General features: G+C 40.3%; 2 protein-coding genes and 1 long non-coding RNA gene across 8 annotated transcripts in view; 1 reads left to right on the plus strand and 2 right to left on the minus strand.

The window, feature by feature from the left end:
* The window catches only part of trpm7 (transient receptor potential cation channel, subfamily M, member 7), a 35,346-nt gene extending 24,284 nt beyond the window's left edge, over window positions 1-11,062 (minus strand). The window contains exons 1-4 of one of the 3 annotated variants that reach the window (XM_019866600.1): window positions 10,823-11,062; window positions 2,577-2,656; window positions 1,376-1,414; window positions 587-794 (exon numbers count right to left, since the gene is read on the minus strand). In XM_019866600.1, the coding sequence (XP_019722159.1) occupies window positions 587-794; window positions 1,376-1,414; window positions 2,577-2,656; window positions 10,823-10,825 (330 nt within the window). In that variant the 5' untranslated portion in view covers window positions 10,826-11,062. Of the gene's footprint in view, window positions 1-586; window positions 795-1,375; window positions 1,415-2,576; window positions 2,657-3,619; window positions 3,848-10,822 lie in introns of those variants that run through there. The other 2 variants (XM_019866598.1, XM_019866601.1) reach the window with 2 other exon arrangements.
* Window positions 2,682-14,008, plus strand: LOC109513903 (uncharacterized). Its single transcript, XR_002167889.1, has 3 exons — window positions 2,682-2,693; window positions 2,920-2,928; window positions 13,849-14,008. It is a non-coding gene; the product is annotated as an uncharacterized LOC109513903 (long non-coding RNA).
* On the minus strand, window positions 13,273-26,381 carry sppl2a (signal peptide peptidase like 2A). 4 transcript variants are annotated; one of them, XM_019866607.1, is made up of 17 exons: window positions 26,213-26,381; window positions 24,240-24,350; window positions 23,600-23,782; window positions 22,950-23,039; window positions 22,692-22,825; window positions 21,932-22,083; window positions 21,759-21,855; window positions 21,559-21,660; window positions 20,944-21,025; window positions 20,562-20,636; window positions 20,426-20,482; window positions 17,395-17,448; window positions 15,927-16,026; window positions 15,769-15,849; window positions 15,457-15,617; window positions 14,525-14,558; window positions 13,273-13,709 (listed from the first exon to the last, which is right to left on the minus strand). In XM_019866607.1, the coding sequence occupies exons 1-17, from the start codon at window positions 26,264-26,266 to the stop codon at window positions 13,669-13,671; spliced, it is 1,608 nt and encodes a 535-aa protein (XP_019722166.1). In that variant the 5' UTR covers window positions 26,267-26,381; the 3' UTR covers window positions 13,273-13,668. The 4 variants fall into 4 exon arrangements, with proteins under 4 accessions (XP_019722166.1, XP_019722165.1, XP_019722167.1 ...); XM_019866606.1 differs by lacking the exon at window positions 17,395-17,448 and adding an exon at window positions 19,458-19,511 and having other exon boundaries at window positions 26,213-26,380; XM_019866608.1 differs by lacking the exons at window positions 14,525-14,558; window positions 17,395-17,448 and adding an exon at window positions 19,458-19,511.

Genomic DNA, 26,381 nt, shown 5'->3' on the forward strand with positions numbered 1-26,381 from the left:
ACGCACACACACACACACACACACACACACGAATAATACTTGTAATAAAATTTAATATCAATAAATATTACAGAATAAAAGCAGTGTTATTTTTGTATTAAAATAAAAACTGTTCCATTCATCTGACACTCATTATTATATTACCATTACTACGTAGAATCATTATCAGTAGCAGTGATTCTGTATGTTTGTACAAAATTTAAAAAATATAAAAAACAACCCCACCTTAAGATACTATGAATTTAAATTAGAACTGCATGTGATAAAAGACAAACCACTGATATTGGCTCCTACAATAATTATAGCATTTATAAATAAATATGTATAAACACCACAAAAGTGTATCCTGTAAACAGATATATAACATACAATAATTTGCTAATATTTACGAATAAATTTTATTTGAATATTATAATTTCCTACTGCAGTCAACTGTCAACTAAATTACTGTATAGTTTGTAAATTAGATATGGTGTTTTGAGGATAGAGGTGACTTTTGGGTTTTTGTGTCACTATTTCCCCACCCACAATCCGTGCCTCATATGAATCGCGAATATGACCTCCAACACAGAAGCATACTTCCTACCTTGGCTCTATAGGAGTGCGAGCCTCCCTGGAAGTTAACGACACCATAGGCGTCAGTGGGGCTAGCCTCTGTGTGTTTTTCCACCGACCACTCCTCCAACTCCGGCGCGGGCCCGCCGGCGCTCTCAGCCGTCTTCACGTCCGAGTACTTGTTGGCCAGGCTGGCCGTGAAGCCAACGTGCTGCCGCACCAGACGCCCGCAGCAGCACCTGCGCCGGCAGCGCACACGCATGCGGTCACACACCAACCAAACATTTATTGTCAGGAGCAATTACGAGACAAAAAGAATACATTGACAATTTGAAAATACTTTCAAGCCCAATTTTCAAGCTTTTCCTAGCCTCTTGCGACTGTAGTAAATTGCTTCAGCATACTCAATTATCGAATTGTCAGTTGACTTTATTGTATGCTGCAAAGCGACCAGAGGGAAAAGAAATAAAAGAACAGAACATGTATTGTTGTGTTGGAGATTGTGTGTCATTTTTAAACAGACTTTCAACACTTAATTTGAAATATAAGCACTTTTAAGCCCTTCAAAATGCAACATGAATCAAAATTAAAGTAAGGTTAAAAATACAGTGGAATCTTGCCAAACCGTTGCGGGAAAATTCACTTGAATCATTAGCTTGAAGAAGAATTTGGTACATCACAAACCCTGGATGTTAATTACTTCCTGAGGTGGGTTTCTCCTCAATGGAATTACATTCTTTGCCTTCAGGCTGCTTCTGGGTAGCAGGCTAATCCTGCCTGACCAAAGAATGTAGGAAACAAAGACTGAGGCAGTACTGACCGAACTAGCTGTTGGCAAATCTGGCATCCTGGAAGGCATCTAGAAGGAATTTAAACACATGACATGAAGCATTCACAAGCTTGAATTCAAAACAGAGGCCATTGCGAGCGCTACCATGCAAGAATATCACCATGAGGGCCAACAAATGATTTTCAACTGGGCTGTTGGAACTTTCACTCGGAGTTGTGCAACCTAATTAAGGGACTTTTACACAATGAGAGCTCTTAGAAAGGCCTGGATATTTTAAGATGTTATTTTATTGATAACTTACGACGTAGGACATTAAGATATGATACACTGCTGTACTGATATTTTGTCCAATCATAAGGGCAGCCTAATATGTGGGCCATGACTCAAAGTTCACAAACCTAGCCATGAGTACTAACATGCACCGGAGCTGGAGGAGAAAAGGCAAATTATTGATTAAAAAGAAAACACAAAGAAAAAGAATAACTGTGCCGGAAGGTAGACGAATGCATGTTAGTTACAAAGAGTAACTAAAATCTGAGATCATTTATGACACAAAATGATTAAACAGTAAATTGCTCCAACGGTGGGAATCAACTACAGTATATCAAATAACTAGTAACTTTTTGAAGCAGTTTTTATACAAAATATACTTTATATCGTAACAGTGATCTGTACCATGAATATTGTGCCAAAACATCACAAAAGGAGATTCCGCTTTGAAAAAAAACAAATTAAACCTTCACTAAGGACACAAAATTATAGATTCCCGCTTCCTGTGTATTCCTGAATTTTGTCATAAACATTAAGATGCTATCAACTGAGATATTAAAGAAAGTGGTGGCAAATGCAGTTGGAAAGTTAACAAATTCCTGGCTGTTCGAGAATAAAAGTGAATGACCGCAGTATTTTTTTTTGGGGGGGGGGGGGGGCGAAATCATCTGATTAAAACAACAACAACAACCCTGACATTTAACGTAAGGTCCATGGTAAAGATTAAACATGGCTGGCAAATGAAAACAAGTTGAATTCAGGGCTCACTAGAGTGAAGGACGATAAACATCGTCAACCTACAATTCCAGTCTTGAGTCTTAAAAGCAAGGTTGGACACTGACTCATTTATCCACTGTGAGAGTGGTGGCTGAGGTTTGGGCCTCGTCTAACAGACACCACACAATTACAACGTTTCCACGGCAACCACCACCAGTCTCCCTCCTGAAGTGCAAACACATACCTGTGGGGGTCTTTTGACACTGGAAGTATGTACACACATTCCCGCTTGGTGAAAGTGCTTTCTATCCAGGGTTTCTGGGACTGACAAGAGAAGAGAAGATGAATATTGTGAGTGAATGTGCCAATAAATCTGCAGCACTGAAACGGTTAAAAACGTAAATATGTTAAATATAAACAGCTGAGAAGCTGTACTGTATATGAGCTCAAAGTGTCAGCTAGTGGGTGTAGATTTGAAAAGATAAATCGCATTAGACGTTACTTTTTTTTCCCCCAAAACAAGGATTTACATTTGAGGAATGTTTAATTTATTTTTCAGCCAGTGCAGTTTGGGAGGTCCTCAAGAGGATTAATAGGTCTAATCCCTCCCAGAATACGCAAGGAATCCATTAAAGCACTTTAACTATTTCAAAAGAGTCCGAAAACAACCTAAAATGTCAAAATAGGAACTGAAGAGGCTGTTTTGGTTGAATTATTTTTTTTTTTTGGTGGAAGATTAAAATTTAGTGTGAGACCACATATGGATGCATTTTTTATTTTATCAAATCTGGTTCAGCAAATTGGATACGTTTTAAATACATTTCCAATGAGTAAGAGACTGTAAATTCAAACCAAGTCAAATACAGATTTGATCCAGTTTCCACATTTGGCTAGAAATGTGTTAAAAACATTTACTAAAATAAATGCGCACACACACACACACACACACACACACACATATATATATATATATATATAAAATTGATAATTGATAGACGAAACTAATTCTAAAAATATTTGATGGTGACAGCCTTAATCCACATCCAATCCAAATTGTGCATTTGGTTTGGCTGTTTAAAATGATCAATGAATGTACTATAGCTCGTTTTTTTTTTTCAAGATGACATTTGCAGAGTATACAGCATCAGGAACTGTACGGTCAAATCAAGTTCCATCTGGATCTGACTCCAAATGCGCATTTGCAAGCCTCACTCTGAGGTTCTGCTGGTTTAGTAAACTCTGTAGCTTCTGAAGAGAATAAGATCAGTCAATCACTTGATAGCATACCTGACTGTCTTCTTCATCTTCATTTCTGTATTCAAGGGCTTTGTAGAAAAACATCCCAATGCACCTTCAAGCATCTCCTGGACCAAAGCCACAACTTCTCCAATCTGCCTTTAGCAACCGATCACCACCATCAAAATCACAATGAGGTCGTCCGCCTCACCAAGAGTATGGGAGCAATGTCCTGCGCGCCGATCTGGCCGAGAGTTAAATGCTGAGTGATCAGCGAGATGTGGTCGCCTAATAATAACGCCACGGACAGTTAATGTGTAAGAAGCCTCTGTCGGGAGGCAGATGAATGTGTCTGAGAACAAGTCGATGTTAGACTAGGGTGAGAGAGGCCCAGATGAAGGTGGTGCAGGACAGGATTAGTGGATGGGCCGAGGCCTCAATGATAAACAACTATCTGCTCACTGGAATACACCACCTAATGTGACACACGCACGCGCACACAGTCTCTTAAAGAGTCATCCTTTATTTGTTGTTTTTGATTTGTGTCAGGTAAGACTGCGCTAGAGCCAAATAGGCACCAATATACAAACTCTTTTATGCACCATACAAGGCAGCATGGTGAGCAAATGGTCACCAATCTGCCTCAGAGTTTTGAGATTCGGGGATCGATAATTCGATCGATGATTATGCCCATTCCCTCTCATCAAACATAGTTGCAGGTAATTCAGCTGGACCTGAAATCCGCCTTGCCCAGCGCAGTGTTAAAACCGGATTGAGCTGGGCTAACCTGTAACCATGGTACCTGAGAATGTCACCCAACAAAAGACTGGCGCTCTCTGGACGCCCTGCCAAAAACACACACGCACACTTATACTTTCTCACTCACTCACTCACTCACTCACTCACTCACTCACTCACTCACTCACTCACTCTTCCCGTCTGCATTTATTTTTAGGATCCTTTTTTGGTTGCGCGTGAAATGTAAGTCACCACCCCTATAACTATTTTCGTAAAACTGAATTCAGGAGGCAAATATTTCTAGTGCTCACGTGCTGTCTCCATGTACACAAATAAGTCGGCAAAGCCATCAGTCCTCCAGCGCTCTTTGCATGACGAAAGACAATCTGATCCCCGCCTCGCCCATTAGAAAGGAGGCTATCGAGTCAGCCCCTCAACATGAACAATAGCCAAAAATGTAGCCCTTAAAGGCAGACATGAGGCATGAGATGCATTCGCTGTTCTTGTTTTCTCACATTTTACCTCTGCAGCACAACTTGTTATTATGGCTCAGGGGAGATTCCATCCATTGTAATGCAGGATAGTTACATGTCTTTGTCTGTATTATACTAGTAATTATTGCAGTCAATAATCAGTTTGTGCTACTAATTTGTCAAACAGCACAAACGGGTGGATTTACACGACTAGTTTGATGTCCCATCAGGCCACTGCAATTAGTTAAAAAAAATCTAAGAATAATAATAGTGGCTTCACATTAGGTAAGCAGCACAGCGGGGGATTAAGACATATGGGAACAGTTTTAAATTGTTGGGTCCTTTCCGGCATTCGGAATGTGCTGCGTCATCTTGGTGTTGGTGTTTCTAGTCTTTTGAGCCTCACATAGTAGTTACGGTATTAAAATTTTTCTTAAATCATCTTTATAAGTTCACACCTTTTCAGATAAGATAAGAAAACCTTTATTTGTCTCAATGGAGAAATTCCCAATTTACAGCAGCTGTATGGGGCAAATGGAGATAGCAAGAATGACCAATCAACCACTTGTACTGGGGTGGGGTGTCAAATGGAAAAGCACTGACAGGATCTGGGGCATCCGACACGTGTCAGTGTGCTATGAATCTTCGAGTGACTTTTTCTTAATTTTCTTTTTTTATTGTAGCCTTTTCACCGTTGTCATAACTACAGTGGTACTGTGCAACCTTAAAAAAGGGGAGGACACATCTACTCCATATAGGAAGACCAGAGCCGAATTTCGAACCTAAAACCTCAGAACCGCTGAGGCAGATGTGATGACCCCATGTACAATGTGCTGCTGGGGTTAACATTAGTGAAATACATCTGTAAACATTTCAAAAAGAGAGGAAAATGGATGGGAGAATGAATCAAACAAAGCCTTTGGACGGGTTGCACTGAGTCATGAGACTAAAGCGTGACAGCTCAAACACTTGTTCCCTGTGGCCATGGTTCAGCAGTGCACTGCCTGGTGTGGCACGCCATGCCTCGCTGCGATACCTTCAAGCAAGTGCGCATCCCGGCGATGCACAGCATGTGATGCCTTCTCTCTATAGCTGGAGCTCACCATTGTGTGGGCCAATGAGAGGCAGGGTTCACCAGCGCCGGCCTTCTTTAAAGAGCAGTGGCAAACATTTAGTTAAACACAAGAGCCACTGCAAAAGTAGACGATTATGCGCACGTGCCGTTGCCTTACACTTATTGGACAAGCTCTCCAATATGAAGATTCAGTTGGCAGGGTATGCGAGGAAGCAGGAACTTCACTTCATTGCAGTGTGTTAATTGAAAAATGAACAAAGTGTGAGGCTGTGACCGAGTACGCTCTAAAGTCTGTTCAAGGCCAGTGGAAAGAACTTTATCAGCCATCTTCAAAATAGTGTGTGTGGGGTGTAAATGTATTAGTGGTGAGATAAGAGTGCTCAGGAACACACACACACACACACACACAGCAAGAATTTATGCAAGAGCGCAACAGTGTGATGCTGGATTAAATACTTGCAGATCAGAGGCTACTAAAGACGAAGCAGAGAGTAATGATAAAAAAAAAAAAGCATCATATGACATGCAAACATGCGACCCAGGAGATCTGTAAGTCATCTATTGGAGGCATTTAACTTCAAAGAGGCAACTTGTTTACTCAACTCCGCAAGCAGCCAATCATGTGCCCTGCTTAGAAGGCCCCTCAAAACATAAGTGATCATTACCAGGTCTGCCCTCCATAAATGCAGATCACTCATGATGTGTAGGGCCTGATTGTTGGTAGGAAGGTTGGGGAGGGGGCAATTTAGCGCGAGGGGATGCATTGCAACATCATCAGTTGAGCGAGCTGCGCACGTTCGCATGCAACGCTCCAACGAGCACTTTACATGTCATTCGAAATTCTGTCCAGTGACCCTCATCCAGTTGAGGGGTAAGCTGGGGCATGTGACCGTCTCAGGCTTCCGCTGTGGAGAAATGATGGGTTTTCTTTTCTTGGCCATCATCATCTTTTATCTTGACGCTCAATTTTCTGTGTGTTGTTTGTGATGTTAAACAAGAGGAAAGCCCAGTGCCGTTGTGATGTGATCAGTGGTCATGTGACTGACAGAACTTGGAAACTGGGTAATCAACTCAATACTTGATCAATGGCTCAGGGCCAAAAAACAAGGTCACAACATCTCTCATATAACACCGACATAAGAAAGCATAGAGGAGGCTGTAATCCGAGAATAACTGGAGTTGCAGCTATCAAATATTTCCTTGGATCAAAATTGACTGTGCATTATGAAATGATAGTATTTTTGTCCACTTGGGAGTCACAATCCTCACAATCTACTGTAGTATCTCTGACTTTGAGTGTGTGTGGATTTACAATATGAGGCAAGCAGGGGACTTACAAGCGATGACAAGGTACATAAAATTTGCGAACATCAATACATTCACGTTTGTTGGTGATCGTAGACGTGCTGTTGTGGTACACATTGCAATTTATCTTGCTTGTGACGGGTGAACCGATCCCATACTTTGGACATTTTTTGTTTTTTACACATCTTTTATGGAGTCTTAGCTCCTGGCTCGCCGCCATGGCGCCTACTTATTTCTACACAGAATGGTGCATGCGACTGCATTAACATTCTAATGAGAACCGTCAAAGCAGAGCTTTTGCCTCAAACTTACCTGTTAGGAAATGATACCATTTATTGGTTAATCGTTGGAGCCGTACCGTTGTTAACTTCTTTCTTACCATTGAGCGACACTAAGAATGCTAAAAATAAGAGACATCTAAGATGTTACAATTTCACAGCGACACTGACAGGTAAGGGTTACTTGAAACATTGCCGACACAGTTAATAAACATTTATAGTTTGGAACCATCATTTGATGAATGATTAATCAATGAACAATTCAGCTCTTGATGTACTTCACCACCAAACGTGGTGGCTGCTCCCTTTATGACATGACATTACGAGGTCACGAATGGCCCGCAACAAACTAGTTTGCGCAGCGGTGTGAGTATACGCCATTAAGTGGCACTCGAAAGCACGTTCATTTAAAACCTTTTACTATTTTTCATTTGGTTGTTTTCTAATTATGGAAATGTTTTATGCGCATATTCATTGTAATTATAACTTGATACTGAATTTCAAATCATCACATTCCTAAAACAGTGTCTCAAGTATGTCATTTTCTCTTTTTTTCCAGAAAACACACAAAAATATATACTGAATAGATTATACGTGTGTTAATAATGAGTTTGCATGATCCATTCAACTGCTATGAAGCCAATTTTAGAAGCGGTGACTGGCATCCTGAGGAGATTATTAAGATGGAAAAAAAAATGACGTCAAAAAAATTACATTGACCATTATTTTAGCAAGACAACAAAATTGAGGTTACATCGACTCCATAAGAATGAAGCTCCGATTTAAAACAAGGACCCCCAGCATAATACAATACAATACAATACATCCTAATTTATATAGCGCTTTCACAACAGCTGCAGCTGTAACAAAGCGCTTAACAAAACAGTTAACATAAAGTAAAATAATAAACACAACACATAACATAAAACACAGACAGTCGTGCTATCCTGACCACTTTTCCCTCATACGCTTTGTTGTTAAAAGCAGTTTGAGATGAAAGAGGAGAGAATCAAAGTGTCCTTTCACCAGTGGATCAGAGACGTCATGCTCAAAATGTGCACACGTCGGCTACAATGATACAATTTTAAAGCTAATGAATGTTGTATTACAACTGCATTAACTTACAGGTTGCCAAGTAAAACAAGTGTCAATTTAACACACAGTAAAACCCTACTAGAGGATGTGCAGGACATAAGAGCCATGCGCTGACATGAATAGAGAAAAACGGCGAGTAATTGAAGCACCCCTAAAAATCTTAACTGCCTATTATCAAGATTTGAAAATATAACTACACAGAAAACTATCATCCAAAAACACTTATCCTTTCAATGTCATCTTATAAAATTACCCTTAAAAAAGATATTTGATTTGGAAAACAAGTGTCTGGAAATGCAACTAAGAAACAGTTTACAAGCCCATGAAACGAGGCTCTTCTGTGTGTTTCAGTCAAGTGACTAGAAATTTTGGTGTTTTATTTAATGTTTTCATTATTTGTGAGTGGACAATATGGGACCATATGTATACGTGTACACATTACATTGAGACTTAATTATGGTTAAAATGATGTGCTAAAACAAAAGTAACAAACAGGTATGACACTGGTTTGGCAGATGTGTGCATGCCCGATGTTGCTCACCGTGGACAAGGAAATGTATTTGATGAAATTTAGATTTCTTCTTTTTCTTTGGTATTGGAAATGATCAATATACATTATTGCTCAAAAAGGGGTAGGACTAGATAAGTTGTATACTTCTTCCTACTCCTTTGAACATATAACTGTGATGATGTTTGTATTACTTACTTTTATTTTCCTTTCATAATTTTTGTTTGCATTTTGTCATGTTATTGTATGTTTTATATATGTTCAATAAACAAACAAACAAACAAACGTGTGCATGCCCGATGTTGCTCACCGTGGACAAGGAAGGTGGTCAAAGGCAGAGAGTTTGTATGAATGCTGAGACGCATGAAAAATTAGTGGAAACATTGCGTTTAAGTGCATGTACTGTACGACTGTAATTTCCTGTCAGCCAGGACTTTATTAGTGACATCTTGTGGAATCTTACGGGTTCAGAAAGAGCAGAGAAACGCAAATAGGTTAGCTTTTCTCTAGCAAATAGCGAAAGATACGTTCGCATTAGAACAAACAAACACATTAGTGAATAACGAATGTAGTGCAATTTTATATGCGGACTACAAGCAAACTAGTATACAAATGTAAGCTTATGTTAAATTATCAATTATTTTCATTTTATATTTGAGCATTATATTCTTTTATGTTATAGTTAACTAAATTATATTCTGTTTAATAATTGTTGAAACATTTTTATGTTGCTTGCGTCTGATTGGCTAAAGAGAAGCAGGAAGTGTTTTCGTGCTGAAAGGGGGTGGTGTTCTCGTTAATCCGTTCGGAGGTGCAGTCGTTTTTTTTTTTTATTTCTCCTTTTAATAAATTGCATTAAAGGATTCCATCTCTCCATCTGTCATTCGTAAAGAAGAGCCATCCACTGAAAAACAACGAACCCCTCAACTTACACAAACTGAGTTTTCGTGACAGAGGGGGGTGTGTGTTCTCGTTCATCCGCTCGGAGGTGCAGTCGTTTTTTTTTCTTTCTCCTTTTAATAAACTGCATGAAAGGATTCCATCTCTCCTTTTGTCATTCGTAAAGAAGAGCCATCCACTGAAAAACAATGAACCCCTCAACTTACACAAACTGATAGTTCTCTGACCTGGACAATACTAACTGATTGTTAAATCTCTATAAAGGCATCATTCCCCCTAAATAAATGTAAAAGTTGAGAAAGAAAGAAGCGACTAAGTTTAGCTCAACACATGAAAACTGCCCAGAGGGAAGAGTACAAGGCGGGAGCGCATGCCTCCAACGGCGGTCTCAGCACCTCACGATCTCCGTGACTGAACAAGATGTCCAAACGAGTCAGGTGTCTCCCGATCCCAGTGGTCATGACAACTCGTTTATTCACCACAAGTGTGTCGTTACGAATGTCAATATTTGTGGTCGAAATTCCGGGTTGACATTGTTTTTGACACCGCCGCGAACATCAGGGTTGCTATTGTAAGCTAGTTAGCATGTAACGTTATGAGCTAGCCACTTAGCGTGCTATGCGCCCCGTGTGGGGGAGTAAGCGTGGGGCTTTTCACGCTGGAGCCTTTTCACTGCGTTAAAAGGCCACGGCGTGTTTGCCGGAGTGTCATTGCCAGCAAACACAAGCGATGTCCCTCTCGGGTTGTATATGCAAACGTCTGCACGGTTGGAAACTACAATCGCGATCCGGGTTGTTACGACGACCCACCGGCGCCAATTTGACAAGCCGACAAAAGCGCCTCAAAGGCGGGCTACCAGATGAGGAGGGAGCGGCCACGTACCATTCTTGTCACCGTTGAGACTCAGGGGGAGCTGCGTCGTGGCTTGTAGCCATCTATCGGCGGTGCTCTGTGTTATTAGCTTCGGAGAGAAAGCCCGGTGGACGCTGGAGAGATCCGCTTCGGCTGCAGCTCCAACGGAAGGTTGCTTTTTCATAATTGTTCGACCCCAGACTGACTCGGCGTGACGGAGCGGCTGAGTCAGCCGGCCCAGCTCTCACTTGTCACATGGCCGGGGAGGAGCCTCTTACCACGTGTGCCTTTGTTTTACTCACGTCAGACTGGTCACCCACAAGCGTGTTGGCGTTTTGTGGGAGAAAATACGTTACAATGTCGGCTACTTATACGGAAAAAAGACACAACTCTCTCTCTTTTACACTAAAATGCAGAATAAGTCAAATAAAATATTTTCTTGACAATATATTCTACGCGACCACGCTCGTCTAAACACTGTATTCTGATTAATATTGTGTTTGTGGCCTGTGAATTAAGCGGCCAAATCCACCCATTTTAAATCATCTCCGAGGCGGCCATTTTGCCGCTTGTTGTCAAATGAAAATGATATCATAGTTGTTCATGGCTCAGTTTGCGAACGCCACCTGACCAAACTCAGAAAACAGGTGAGCTGTGATTGGTCGTTACTTGAGCAACCTTGAAGTCATTTTCAGTCGACACAAAGTGTCAAAATGGCCGCCTCCTGCGGGGTATGAAAATGGGTAGATTTTTCTGCTTAATTCATATTCCACAAACATTTTAATTAATCCGAATGACATGTTAAGACTCATGGGATCGCATATAACATATTGTTGTGAAGACATTTTTTGACTTGACTTTCACTTTATATACAACTGAAATCGTCGGTCCATTCCATTTTATTCAACTGCTTTCATATGCTGTGAATATGAAATTAATCAAGCAAATACTTATTTTAGTGCCGTAGATCTAAAAAAAAGAAAAAAAGGAATTTCCCTTGTGAATGAGTATCCATTTTGAGTGGGTAATTTTTCATGAAGACCACAATATTCTGAGCTATGCTTGACAATCGATTTTTTAATGTCTCTTTAATCCATATTTAATTTTACTTTTATTGGACTGCAAAATTATTTTAATAACAGATTAATTTGTCAATTGTTCTGTCAATCAATTGATGAACAATAAACACGTTTTAATTTCCATCTCCATATTAAAGAATAGGATACTATTGTATTTTAAATTGACAGTACAAAAAATGCACACATTCTTTTGCTTGTTTGATCTATAACAGGTCAGAAAATAGGCAAAAATGATGACCACAGTTTACCCAGGTAAACGAAGATTATTGAAATGTTTATTTTGAGTCAATATTTTGCATAAATAATGGATAAGTCTGCTTTCATGAAGGGCGACAGAAATCTGAGAACTCTTACTGTTGAGAGACTGACATTCCAATTTGCACAGTTTTAAATTAAACAAGGTCGAAACGATTAATAGATTATCGAAAATAAGTGATCAATTTGATAATTTATTGGTAGTGGAGTAATTAATTGTTGCACCTGTGTTGCTCGTTTTCTTTTAAGTGTTTGTAGGATGACTTCTTTTTATACATGTACTTGGATGAAAGTTAATGTAACTTAAAAAGCTGTTTGAAGAGTTAATTCGGGTTTCTTGACAGCATCTATTTCCATGACTTCTTATGGGGGCGAAAATGTTTCCCAAATACAAACACAAAGGAGAGTTGTTTAGGGTGTATGGAAGATATTTACAGCAAAACACATTACAACATACTTGTTAATTTAATATAAGGCAACAAACAATCACATCATAAAAACAACTAAAGCCTGGTTCACACTGCAAGATTTTAAAATTGTCGGCAGACTTGCCAAATCTGAGACCACCGACTCATATGGCGGGAAAAAAAAATTCACAGGTATAACAGGTTTGAACGTACAGCGTGTGGTGTTCAGCTACATGGCATAGCCAACACATCACACACAAACCACATTCATTCGTGTCAGACGGGGGAATCTCACAAGACCTCACTATTAAACATAACACGAGAGTAAACAAACATGGTGGACAAAGAGGAAGCAGTGGCGATAGTTTGTGGATTGTTAGCAGGAAAAAAGCAACAAAAAGAAAAGGCGTTGAGACAGGGTGGGCATGGACTTTGTTTGTGCCATAACTGTTTTGATTTTGGATTCCCCATCTCACTTTCTGATTGGCTGTTACTGTCAACAAAGTGCGTGGTCGTTTGTCCTCAGGACACACCACAAACGGTGAGAGGTTGGGCCAAAACAATCCAACATGTTGAATAATCCTGATTTGAAATCAGAGCAAATCAAACGTCTTTCTGAGCGGTCGAGATCAGTTTGAATACACTACACATGGCAGGAATATCTGATGTGATTATTTATGGAGTCATTATGATAATAGGAGTGTCCTCACAACTGTTGGGAGGGGAGAATCGGTGTTAAAAAGGGGCTAATTATCCTTATCATGTGAACCAGGCCGAACACAGAAATCCAAAGTTATCAAAAAGGAACTTGTGGCTGTTTTTTTTTTCTTGGTTCTCCCAGCCTACACTCATAATTCTTGTAAAGTGCTTTCTATTATTATGTGTTCAATCATTTCCAAGGCAGGATGTGTAGGCAAAGATGTGACAGATTATTTTTTTCTTCCTTAAATCATAAAAGAGGCACTGAAAAAAGCCTTTCCAACGCTACAAAAAACTCCCACACATAATGTGCTCTGCAAAGCAGTCAAAATTAATCCATATTGATCTAAGAATGTATTGATACATCACTGTCCCTTGCTTTGTCAATTTCATAGTAAAATATACAAATAAGAAATTCCAACAGTTGACTTGGAGGTCAGCAGGGTTCTGCTTCTATTGGGTGGTCACTTCTTGCCTCTGTAAAGAGAATGGAGACATTAAAATCCATGTTGTTGTTTCCATGAAACAACGAGAGTGAGGGTGACAGACAACGCATCCATCAATCTATCAAACTCCATGCCGCAACAAGCCCACCCTGGTTAATAGCATGCGGCAGCATGCGGATGACAACATGAATGCTAAACAGAGAGTGAAGGAGTGAGAGGGACAAAAGCCTGTGGGCCATAAACTAATACGCAAATGCCTGTAATATGCATTGTTCTATAGTTACCCCTATCTCATTGTTTCAAAAATTTAGTTTGCTTCTCAGAGAACTTAAAAAAAAAAAACAACCAAAAAAACATGAACTAGAGACACCAAAAGAGTAAAGTCAATGGCGTTAGTCAATGAGTTAGCATGTCTGCCTTAGAGTCGAGAAGTCTTGAGTTCAAATGTCAAGGGAGTTTTTTGTTTGTTTTTGTTTTCCCCCCTGTGCTTGTGTGGGCTTCCTCCCACATCAACCGAATGTTTGAATACGAGTGTGAATGTTTGTTTGTCTGTCTGTCTGTGCCATACCATTAGCTGGCAACTAGTGAAAGACGTACCCAAAATTTACTGAGACAGGCTCCAGCTCACCCCTGACCCTTATGAGGACAAGCACAATAGAAATTAGATGGATGCATAGGGACACCTAGTGGTGAATTAACGACAGAAGCGCCCATAGTCAACATTTTCTTGATCACTACACTGGGAAAAAAAAACGAGTTAAAATGTTCAAAGAGACTGAAAGGGGGTTAAAAGAAGCTGGCATGACACAAAAGAAGAGCTGTTGGGACGGATAAGGAGGAGCACACCTGACAACAAAGGTTCTTGTGAGGAATCCAACACCTGATGAAGACAAAGTCAGGTCACAATGTGATCTCCTACCAGCAAAAACACAAACCTACAACTTGACAATCTCTTGCTTTCACGCACGTATGTTACACAGGCAATTTCTCATGCCCACATTCTCTCGAAGTCACCCTCACAAACACGCAGAGTCCCTCACACAGTCTCTCAAGCTCTCATACAAACCACACAAGGATTTTTCAAATCTTAACTTGTATTCATTTATTTACGTGGCAGACTCCCCACATAAAGAAAATTAGTAATTTAACAATTTTGGTCATTTGGTCATGTGGTTTGCTTCAATAATCTCAAAACAGAAAACGTCACACAAATATTTTGTTTCACCACTAATCTTGATTCACAAACAGGAAGACGAGTCGTCACTTTTCGGATGCGCGCCCATGGTTGCCATGGGAGGCGGGAGCCTTGCAAGATGACAGTGTCAGCAAAACAAACCAAAAATAAAAGACTTACTTTGGAAAATAATTCCTGCCAGTTCTGTGGTTTTGTATGTTTTTTTTTCACTGGGAGGGATTCATAGTCAGTCAGTCAGTATGCGTGTTGCTCAGGCCACGCTGCTCAAATGGCGGCATCGTGTCAGCGACAAACACACACAGCTAAATAAAGGTTGTTGTTACGCACGCATGTGGTGAAATTAAAAATGTGGGACAACAATATGTCTGCACCCCACCTCATAGAATTCTCACATTGTCTAATCTCTCGCTGACACTCTCTCTCACACACACACACACACACACACACACACACACACACACACACACACACACACACACACAGACTAAACTGCTAGCAACAAATTGTGACTACAGAGAGTGAAAACACCCACATCATTGTCAACATTGAAGAATGAAGATATGTGCACCATCACTCTGCTCACCTCATAGGAGGTCCCGTTCCAGAACTGCCTGATTTCACCCCTGCAGGCCGCCACTGTCACAGAGGTTATCAGGGTGAAGGGCACCAGGTAGAGCAAAGCCGGCTGGCCCATCCTCGACAGCAACATCACAGCAAACGTTGTTATCATTCCCAGCAGATAGGCTACACATCAAATGGGAGAGCAAGATAAAAACAAAGACGAAAATTAGGGCGACACCTTCCAGTGAGCTGAGATACTCAATCGTGTTACATAACAGTGTAGAGAGGGTGAATGTCATGAAGGCTTGAAACACGCAGGTCATTTTGGAGGTACCTATACAGCAGCTGAAGAAGTAGATCTTCTTGGTGCTGTTGATCCAAACATCAAACCTGCTGCAATAAGCCACCAAAAGACCTGATGAATCAAAAGACATCATTAAATATCAGCATGCGCGTCTAATTATGAGTAGAGATGGAAGTGGGCACACTCACCTGGCACAATGATATCTCCATAACCCAAAATGGAAAACTGCATCCCACACAAGTTCTGAGCCCAGGCTGAGAACCACGGGACACGCATCACGACAGGAAGCTGTAATGTAATTGTTTATATTATTTAATGTACATAGGAAGTTAATTTACTCTACAAAATGGCTTCCTTAAGATGGCCTAAAGGTGGATGTAGTTTTGCTAATGGATGACTTCATTATCATTCTAACATATTGAAAAGAAAAAAACAGGACAAAGTGGCCTAAACGACATCCAGTAATTCATCTTTTGTCAAAATTGAACTTAAAGTTGCGCAACACAGTTTTTAACCGTGTGTTGTAAGGTATAAATATGAGGGTTCAGAAACCCCCCCCCCACCACACATTTCTGAATCCAACCCATAATTCATAATATTCATTATATTATGAAAACCTGATGTGGAAGAGAAAAAACAAAGAAAAATTCGGAATCAGTGAGAAAAAAAATCCTCTAAAAAAGTTTACTTGCAACTTTTTTTTAAAAAAAATGTGTAAAATGTTGACCCGTGCTATTTTTGCTCATTTAACTGTTTGAGCAATCTGACTCTCTCTCTTTTTTTTTTTTTTTAAACATCTGAAACAATACGGATGTAACAAGATACTGTACTTGTCACCATGGTTATAAACCACAAATTCAACAGTCATCTAAGTAACAATGTTAGTAAGATACCATTAATTCCACTGTAAATAAGCCACGTAGGACAAAGGTAAAATTAACATAGTGGGCGTCGCCGGAGAGAAAGGTCCGTGTTACAATGATAACACGACATGGAGCTTGCCGCATAAATGGCTGTTGGTAGTATTGCTATTCATATATGAGGCACAAAATGCTGATTTTAACTTGCAAACTGCGATGCAAAACTGATTTTCTGGAGTCTTGGTTAGTGTTCAGGAATGGTAGCCCACCCATCAAGTCGAAAGCGTGTCTGTGAGTGAGCGCCATTCATTAGCAGTCTGATGCAGAGATGTGAACATCTAATCTGGAGGTCATGTCACCATTTGCATGAACCCCCCCCCCCCCCCCCCCCCCCCCCCACTTGCAAACTGCGATGCAAAACTGATTTTCTGGAGTCTTGGTTAGTGTTCAGGAATGGTAGCCCACCCATCAAGTCGAAAGCGTGTCTGTGAGTGAGCGCCATTCATTAGCAGTCTGATGCAGAGATGTGAACATCTAATCTGGAGGTCATGTCACCATTTGCATGAACCCCCCCCCCCCCCCCGCCAAGTCTGTATGTTGGGATAACTTACTAGTATTGTGACATTTAGTGATGAGTAGTGTTTGAAATATCGGACCACTATTTGTTATTATTTATAAGGGAGGCATTTGTGTTGAGGGTCTTTAACTGAGGCATGGGATTGGAGGGAAAAGGAAACAATCAACAATCAACTGCACATATGTTTCGTGAAGAAATTCCGAAAATGGTTAGTCTTACTGTCTCAGTAGGAGTCTCGGGTTCAGCTGGCACCTCCACAACGTTACCTCGTCTCTGTGACAGAGCCCCGCCAAACCCCAGTGCACAGTTAAGTCCACAACAGGTAGTGCAGAGGTTAATCAAGCCACACATTGACACCAAGATTAGGTTGAAGATTGTGAGCTAAAGATGTTAGCAAGTCGAACTATCGCATGCTGCTCGTTTGTACATGATGGCTCCGCCTCACAGCTTCACGGTCAGTCACTGTGAGGGCCACAGTGGTTTGTTTTGCAAACTATATACACATCGAGAAATTTATGAATATTATTTATTTTATGTTTATTTCCATGAGAAATACCAGTTCAAGTACATGCACCTAAATCGCAAATTTGAGTCCTGTCTCTTCCTACCTGCGCTCTGACCGGCACACCATCGTGTTTACAGTTAGCCCCTTCCACAAATTAGCCCAGATTATCGTCTCGCTAACAGGAGACGTTAGTCAGTGGACTCTTTATTGACAACAAAACACAGCTACTGTATGACCATAGCAGATGCCTTGACAAAAAAAATACCAATAAGTCATGAAGCGCAAACACACCTTTGTATCACTTGCTAGTCTGTCGTCTCCTTCTGGTAATAAAGAATACGAGCATTGTATGTTAAATAGTTTCTTCTAATTGTACCGTACAGTATATTTATTTGGATAGATGTAGTGCTATTATGGTTGGTTCAGACTGGACACGTTTCCTCCCCTATTCACCAGTATTATCCAGTCAAACTATTTTCTATGGGAAAGCGTGTTTTCAAAATGGAGGTGTAGCAGTAGCCTGGAACATTCAACAATAAATGTTCTACTGTACTCAATAAATCCTGTGGGGTAGTAGCAACTAATGTTAAATAATTAATGTGGCAAAAGAAATGAGGGGAGAGCCGCTCGGGTACATTTTGCCCTAAAAACGTAAGAAAAAAAAAATACATGGAGGCTTTACCTTCTCCTCTGATGCACCCGGGCCCAAAGCCACCTGCACCATGATGCTTACGCCATCCTGTGAAAAGATGCCAAGCAGACATCTTATGATCATGTTTTCCTCCCAAATTTGCATAATGTACATGGACATGTGATACCTTGGTGAAGAAAGGTGTGATAAAAACAAAGAAGACGTCATAAACAAGCAGAAGGGTCAGGAGAATCACGCAGATCTGTCAGTGCAAGCAAAAAAATACATTTTAAAAAAAGAAATCCACGCAATCATAAAATCTGGGTTCGTTTAGTCCTGCTCAAGATTATCAAAGGGTCAAACAATACGGATGTAACAAGATACTGTACTTGTCACCATGGTTATAAACCACAAATTCAACAGTCATCTAAGTAACAATGTTAGTAAGATACCATTAATTCCACTGTAAATAAGCCACGTAGGACAAAGGTAAAATTAACATAGTGGGCGTCGCCGGAGAGAAAGGTCCGTGTTACAATGATAACACGACATGGAGCTTGCCGCATAAATGGCTGTTGGTAGTATTGCTATTCATATATGAGGCACAAAATGCTGATTTTAACTTGCAAACTGCGATGCAAAACTGATTTTCTGGAGTCTTGGTTAGTGTTCAGGAATGGTAGCCCACCCATCAAGTCGAAAGCGTGTCTGTGAGTGAGCGCCATTCATTAGCAGTCTGATGCAGAGATGTGAACATCTAATCTGGAGGTCATGTCACCATTTGCATGAACCCCCCCCCACCCCCGGTAGCCCACCCATCAAGTCGAAAGCGTGTCTGTGAGTGAGCGCCATTCATTAGCAGTCTGATGCAGAGATGTGAACATCTAATCTGGAGGTCATGTCACCATTTGCATGAACCCCCCCCCCACCCCCGCCAAGTCTGTATGTTGGGATAACTTACTAGTATTGTGACATTTAGTGATGAGTAGTGTTTGAAATATCGGACCACTATTTGTTATTATTTATAAGGGAGGCATTTGTGTTGAGGGTCTTTAACTGAGGCATGGGATTGGAGGGAAAAGGAAACAATCAACAATCAACTGCACATATGTTTCGTGAAGAAATTCCGAAAATGGTTAGTCTTACTGTCTCAGTAGGAGTCTCGGGTTCAGCTGGCACCTCCACAACGTTACCTCGTCTCTGTGACAGAGCCCCGCCAAACCCCAGTGCACAGTTAAGTCCACAACAGGTAGTGCAGAGGTTAATCAAGCCACACATTGACACCAAGATTAGGTTGAAGATTGTGAGCTAAAGATGTTAGCAAGTCGAACTATCGCATGCTGCTCGTTTGTACATGATGGCTCCGCCTCACAGCTTCACGGTCAGTCACTGTGAGGGCCACAGTGGTTTGTTTTGCAAACTATATACACATCGAGAAATTTATGAATATTATTTATTTTATGTTTATTTCCATGAGAAATACCAGTTCAAGTACATGCACCTAAATCGCAAATTTGAGTCCTGTCTCTTCCTACCTGCGCTCTGACCGGCACACCATCGTGTTTACAGTTAGCCCCTTCCACAAATTAGCCCAGATTATCGTCTCGCTAACAGGAGACGTTAGTCAGTGGACTCTTTATTGACAACAAAACACAGCTACTGTATGACCATAGCAGATGCCTTGACAAAAAAAATACCAATAAGTCATGAAGCGCAAACACACCTTTGTATCACTTGCTAGTCTGTCGTCTCCTTCTGGTAATAAAGAATACGAGCATTGTATGTTAAATAGTTTCTTCTAATTGTACCGTACAGTATATTTATTTGGATAGATGTAGTGCTATTATGGTTGGTTCAGACTGGACACGTTTCCTCCCCTATTCACCAGTATTATCCAGTCAAACTATTTTCTATGGGAAAGCGTGTTTTCAAAATGGAGGTGTAGCAGTAGCCTGGAACATTCAACAATAAATGTTCTACTGTACTCAATAAATCCTGTGGGGTAGTAGCAACTAATGTTAAATAATTAATGTGGCAAAAGAAATGAGGGGAGAGCCGCTCGGGTACATTTTGCCCTAAAAACGTAAGAAAAAAAAAATACATGGAGGCTTTACCTTCTCCTCTGATGCACCCGGGCCCAAAGCCACCTGCACCATGATGCTTACGCCATCCTGTGAAAAGATGCCAAGCAGACATCTTATGATCATGTTTTCCTCCCAAATTTGCATAATGTACATGGACATGTGATACCTTGGTGAAGAAAGGTGTGATAAAAACAAAGAAGACGTCATAAACAAGCAGAAGGGTCAGGAGAATCACGCAGATCTGTCAGTGCAAGCAAAAAAATACATTTTAAAAAAAGAAATCCACGCAATCATAAAATCTGGGTTCGTTTAGTCCTGCTCAAGATTATCAAAGGGTCAAAGGTGATGAAAACAACATCCTTGGCAGACATAGTAGAGAATAACAGGAGTGATAATATTGTGGCTCAGAGATACAGTGTTTCCCCATAGATTCACCTATTCAGGGATTAAAACATTTCCATTATTTGTTGTTTTATGCACAGACGAAAGCGCTGTCTAATATGAAATCTATTTTCTTTGGTTTCATCTACGTGTCAAAAACATTCTACCTTGAAACTGGAGAGCGAGATGGTCCTTATGAAGTTGAGGCAGAAAGCAACGCCCAGAAGATCCTGCAAGATCCAGATCCACCTTCAAAAAACACAACATGCTTATAACACTCATTGTTAAGAGTTTTTTTTTAAAATTAAATTGGTACAGTAGAATCTCTGAATTTGAATGCCTCTAATTAATATTGTACAGTGTACACAGCTCCTGTGAGACTGTCGTAAATCCTGTGTGACTTATGCTACCTCTGCAACGGTGTTTTGTTTTTACTATGGCTTGTTGTAGTGTGGTTACTGGAACACACAACGACAAAAAGTCAGTTTGTCTGGCTATCTGTCTGTGGAGTACAACTTGAGCATTGCAATTTATAATTATCCATTTGATACAAATTAAGTATACCACACTGATGCTGATGTATGGAGATGGAATTGCATTTGGAACATCGCTTGCGATGAAAAGAGTCTCTAAGAGTCTTACGAAGTCTCCAACAACACCAAGTCACTTGTTGCAAGTCACTTTAAAAAAACTCAAGGGAGGAGTTGTAAAAGTGGCAAAACGTCAACAGTCATTAAGTTGGCAACCCTGACAAGCCGTTCGCTTGGTTGCATACTAAGTACCTGTCTTCATTCCTGTAGACAGCCCAGACCACAGAGATGCATATGCACACAGAGGCCAAAATGAGGGATCTCAATGAAAAGTTGGCATTGAGAACGGTGAAGCTGAAAAGGGAAACACGGATTAAACAAAGGAAGCCTTCCATGACCATTTCACTTGTGCCACTCAGGGCTAGAAATGTCATATATAAAGATGCAAATACTTTCCGTGGGCGCAGCCCAATTTCTCCAACACCGCATCAATGCAACTGAAGAGCGCGGTGGCAGACGCAATGCAGAATATGGCGATCATGACATAAACTGGGGCAAAGCAAAAAGTGTGTCAAAATAATTGCAATGTTTTGATTGAAAATTGTTCCTTTCATATCCCACCTACTTAGAATATTGTAGAAGTAATACATGAGGAAGAGCATGCCAAACATGAGGCCGACGAAAATAACCACTTTGCAAGGAGAGTAGAGGGCAATATCTCCGCTCTCTGCTTTGTTGTCTCCGTTTGCTCCTCCTGCACCCGAATTCAAACGCTCTCTGCCACAAACACATTATTATTATATTTACAATAATAATAAGTCTTTTGTTACACTTAAACTACATTTTTCAATATATTGTAAACTGATAATTTATGTTACAAATTATAAACAGAATCCTGAACTTATAGAAAAAAATATTCCCATTAAATTAGATTAGATTAGATTAGATATCCTTTATTTGTCCCACACTGGGGAAATTTACAGCCTTCAGCAGCAAGATTGTGGGTAGAAAGAAGAGAAAAGAAAACACAGTTCAATTAAGTGCAATATAAATACAAACATGGATAAGGTCAATAATTAAGTGCAATATAATACAATAGTCACAGTACTATTCACATATGTTGTCATATCATTTAAATAATTCTATGATTTATTTATTTATTCATTTTTTATTCGGCAGCCTGACAGCAGTCGGTAGGAACGAGCGGCGGTATCTCTCCGTCTTGCAACGCGGGTGTAACAGTCTCTGACTGAAGGAGCTACCGAGTGCTGTCAGGGCTGGCTGGAGGGGGTGGGAGGGACTAAATGAGGGGTCCCTAACCACAGATTTGCCGATTCGCGGAGAGGGGAAAACAAATTTCAGCTCATCTTGCACTGAACTCTGACCTCTCACAGGCTCCGCTCCAGTAGCCACCTAAGGCAACGGTAACAATGGAGATCAACAGCATGACGCCGATGCTGCCGTCGATCCAAGAGGAGGGCGGCGCATAAAGCCTTGCCTGCATCTCATCACCGAAAACCTGATTGAAACGTGACATCATTTAGCAAGGGTCAACTTTTTTGCTGTTCAGTGACAACTGAAAAAAAAAAAAATAATAATAAAACTCGAAGGCTGAAAAACTTCTGAGGAAAGGGGGGACTGACCCGTTGAGCTTCCACGAAGTCCCTGTACCTCATGAGGGCCAGAGGAATTTGGACCTTTGAGTACTCTGAGCCATTGGCTGATGGAGGGATCTGAAAGGTAAATTGATCAGATGACATTCAATACAGCTGCTACTTTCTTGTGTCAACTCCATTTCATGTACGCTACATTGACTAAACATGTACATGCTGACGCTGTGAACCTCTCTGATTTACTGCAGAATGACTTCTGCATCTTGTTTGATTTGTATGCTGACGCACATACAGAGCTATTCCAAAATGGAATTTCCCAAAAGTAGCAAGATTACGAGTTCATCAAGATGTTGGGGAAAATATGCCTGAACGTTCACATTATCAAGCAAAATTAACAAATCTCAGAAGCACCTTTCTGTGGATTTTGAATTTAATTTATTTTTTGGGGGTAGGGGGCAATCCTCCTGTCTTTGTTGTTGCGCTTGCGCTGAGATCGAAGGCTTGTACAATATTTATATATTGCTTTGGCACCCTCTTGTGGATTATTGGTGCCAAGGAACAAAGTTGAAGTGATTGAGGAGATTCATGGAATACTTTGCTGCTTTTTTTTTTTTTTTTGCGGCATTAATAGAAAGACAATTATAAACCTTCAGAGATGGGCTCTAAAACAAACAAATTACCAGGGTTATGTTGGATGCAATGAGCAATGTTGTGGCACCGAGGGACTGAGCAACCAGAGCCTTTTGACTGAAAGTACAGTCCCCCCTCATCACCACCACCGCGTTCCCCTTCACCACCTCTGGACTGACACCTGAGGGATCGCACAGCATTGTGGATGTCAAGTTCACTACTGGGTATGGCACCTAAAACGACACAAGACAAAAAGATGACATCATCACCTCACCTGCACAATCTAATAAGATAACATGGGAGAATTCTGAAAGAAAATATTAGCTTGGCATCACAGAATGGTACACAAACAATATTTAATGTTGCTCTTGTAGTTTTTTTTAACCACACTGCATCATACTGGCGTGTATACCGGTAATTTTGCTCTACTAATGAAGTAGAACCAATAAGAGCATTTAAGAAATTACATTCATCCATCAATCCATTTTCTATCTTGATTGTCCTCTTAGGGGCCAGGTCTAAAATGGAGCCTATTCCAGCAGACTAGTCCAAAGTGTCACAGGCCATAATGTTCTTTATCCGATCTCTTCTGTGTATCACTGAGATGAACATTAAATATGAGGTGTGCTCCAAATAAAACATATTTATTATTATTGAAGTAAGGATACTTTTTGAAGGTGACAAGCTTACGGTAGCATCAAGGCTTTCCGGGAGGGGGGTCCATGAGTGATTGTAAAGGATGCAAAATTCCTGTTCTGTGCTTGCGCTTGAAATGTGCAGGATAGCCTCTTGGCAGTTTATCTGTGGGAGGGTGCAGAATGAGTATCCGTTTCACACAAAAATTACTATTCAAAGTACGTTATGAACAGTTCAATTGCATTTCATCCAAATGACAACTTGTGAGACATTGTTGTGGCCATGTTTAACAATATTGTGACAAACACCAAGAGTTGTAATTCTGTGTCATTCCTTGAGAGAAAGGGCAAATTGACATAGCAAACACCACCAGCACGATAACTTTTCGGAATAAAACCTATGACTTGTTTCTGATCAACACTTAGGCCGACTACTCTGCGATATTTTAACATTGGTCATGATGGTCGTACTTGGAGAACCAAATGTTGTTTGAGGTTGTACAATTTGTACTTGGTGTAAAAATTTGCGAACCACTGCTTTTGATCAGTCAGGTCAAGAGCTCCACATCATTTTAGATGGCCCGTGAAAGCTTGGACAAAATTTCCTTGATTTTTATTTCTTTATTTCAAAACCTAGTTCCATTAGTCTATCATAAAAAAAAAGATCATGATTAAATGCAGCTGCAATTATGCAATGGTAGGACCATTATTGTGATTCCCACAAAGAATATCAGGTAAGGGACAAAAGTGTAAACCAATAAGAAAACAAATGACATCACAATTAAAACATCATATAAAAAAATTAAGATCTATAGATTATATTGATGAGAATTCTGTTGCTGATTTGTTTTAAATATATTTAAATTTACCTGTTTTCACAAGACATGCAGTATTCTTTCCTTGAACCAAACCCAAAACTTAAAACCAAGTTACAGTGATATTAAAAAGTATGTGTTCCTTCTAAATTGTTTTTTTTTTCTTTTTTGCAGTTTTAAGATCACTGAACACATTTAAAGGTCAGACAAAGATAACCTATCTAAACATAAAACAGGATTTAAATGGAAATTTAATTTATTTTAAGGAGGAAATAAACTATTCAATGCTACCTGAGCCTGTGTGGAAAAAATATGTCCCTCTTGTTAAAACCATAATTTAGTTGCTAATCACTTTTTCCAGTTCAGTTTCACTGGCCACACCCGAGCCTGCTAACATTCATACCTGTTCAATTAAGAAATCACCTAAATAAAACCTGTCTGACAAATAAGGTCAGTCAAAATATTTTTTAAAAAGCTACAACAAAATAACACGAGCCAAAAGATTCAAGAACAGATGAGAAATAAAGTAATTCACAACGAATAGCCTGTAAATGTTGACAAAGTAATTAATTAAGCTTTCAGGACTCCAACAAATCATAGCGTGGGGCTCTCTGGGGTGAAATTGGGGGAGTGATGTATGCCACCCATAATTTGGGGCGTGCTTTTATAATTACAACCCTTGCGATTATGCATATATGTGGTTTGACGACCTTTGTGCAACCATAAGTACGATGTACACCATGATGAAAAGTTTGATACTCTTGCTTTCGATTGAAGGCAGACGCGTGGTTCCGTTTTACTGAGCCCCTTTGCCAACGAGTCATGAAACAGCCTAAAGTTTAATTGTCGACATGAATAACACAATCACCCCGCCCCCCAAAAAACACAGTTTTCCCCCCAACTATATTTTACCATTAAAAAACAAATTGTATTCGCACATGCGCAATGAGGGTCAAGTAAAGACAAAACAAAACTTGTCAGTAGTCTTTCTTACCCTGCTTGACAATAAAGCATATATAACATCGTTTTCATTCATGTACAGTATGTACTTAAAATAATATCATATTGAGGGCCGTTTATCGCGTCCTCTTTAACGTTACGTTTTACATGTACAACACCTTCAATCACCGCCCGACTCTGATTTGACATAATTATGGAAGTGGTCATCTAATCCATTCGGCCCCCGCTTATTTGTTCCCTCTCCCACACATACCTGCGAGGTCAGGAAGGTAACCGTCATGAAAACAAATATGACTGCTGTATCCATCTCTTCGACTGTAGATTCCTCACATTGACAACTTTGTGAGGCTAGCGTCGAACCTTCGCATCGACGTTCGCTACGTTTAGCAGTCGCGAGCTATATGGCTACTTCCGCTATCGGT

Source organism: Hippocampus comes, unplaced genomic scaffold (assembly GCF_001891065.2).
Source record: "Hippocampus comes isolate QL1 unplaced genomic scaffold, H_comes_QL1_v1.1 scaffold82, whole genome shotgun sequence".
Taxonomy (NCBI): domain Eukaryota; kingdom Metazoa; phylum Chordata; class Actinopteri; order Syngnathiformes; family Syngnathidae; genus Hippocampus; species Hippocampus comes.

What these genes read in the sequence shown, in the direction of transcription:
- sppl2a (XM_019866607.1), bottom strand. Translation starts at nt 26,266, where the DNA reads ATGGATACAGCAGTCATATTTGTTTTCATGACGGTTACCTTCCTGACC. An exon ending in TTGCATCCAACATAACCCTG is followed by an intron (nt 23,040 to 23,599) that starts GTAATTTGTTTG and finishes TTTACCTTTCAG; the next exon opens with ATCCCTCCATCAGCCAATGG. An exon ending in CTTCTTCAGCTGCTGTATAG is followed by an intron (nt 15,618 to 15,768) that starts GTACCTCCAAAA and finishes TTTGATGTGTAG; the next exon opens with CCTATCTGCTGGGAATGATA.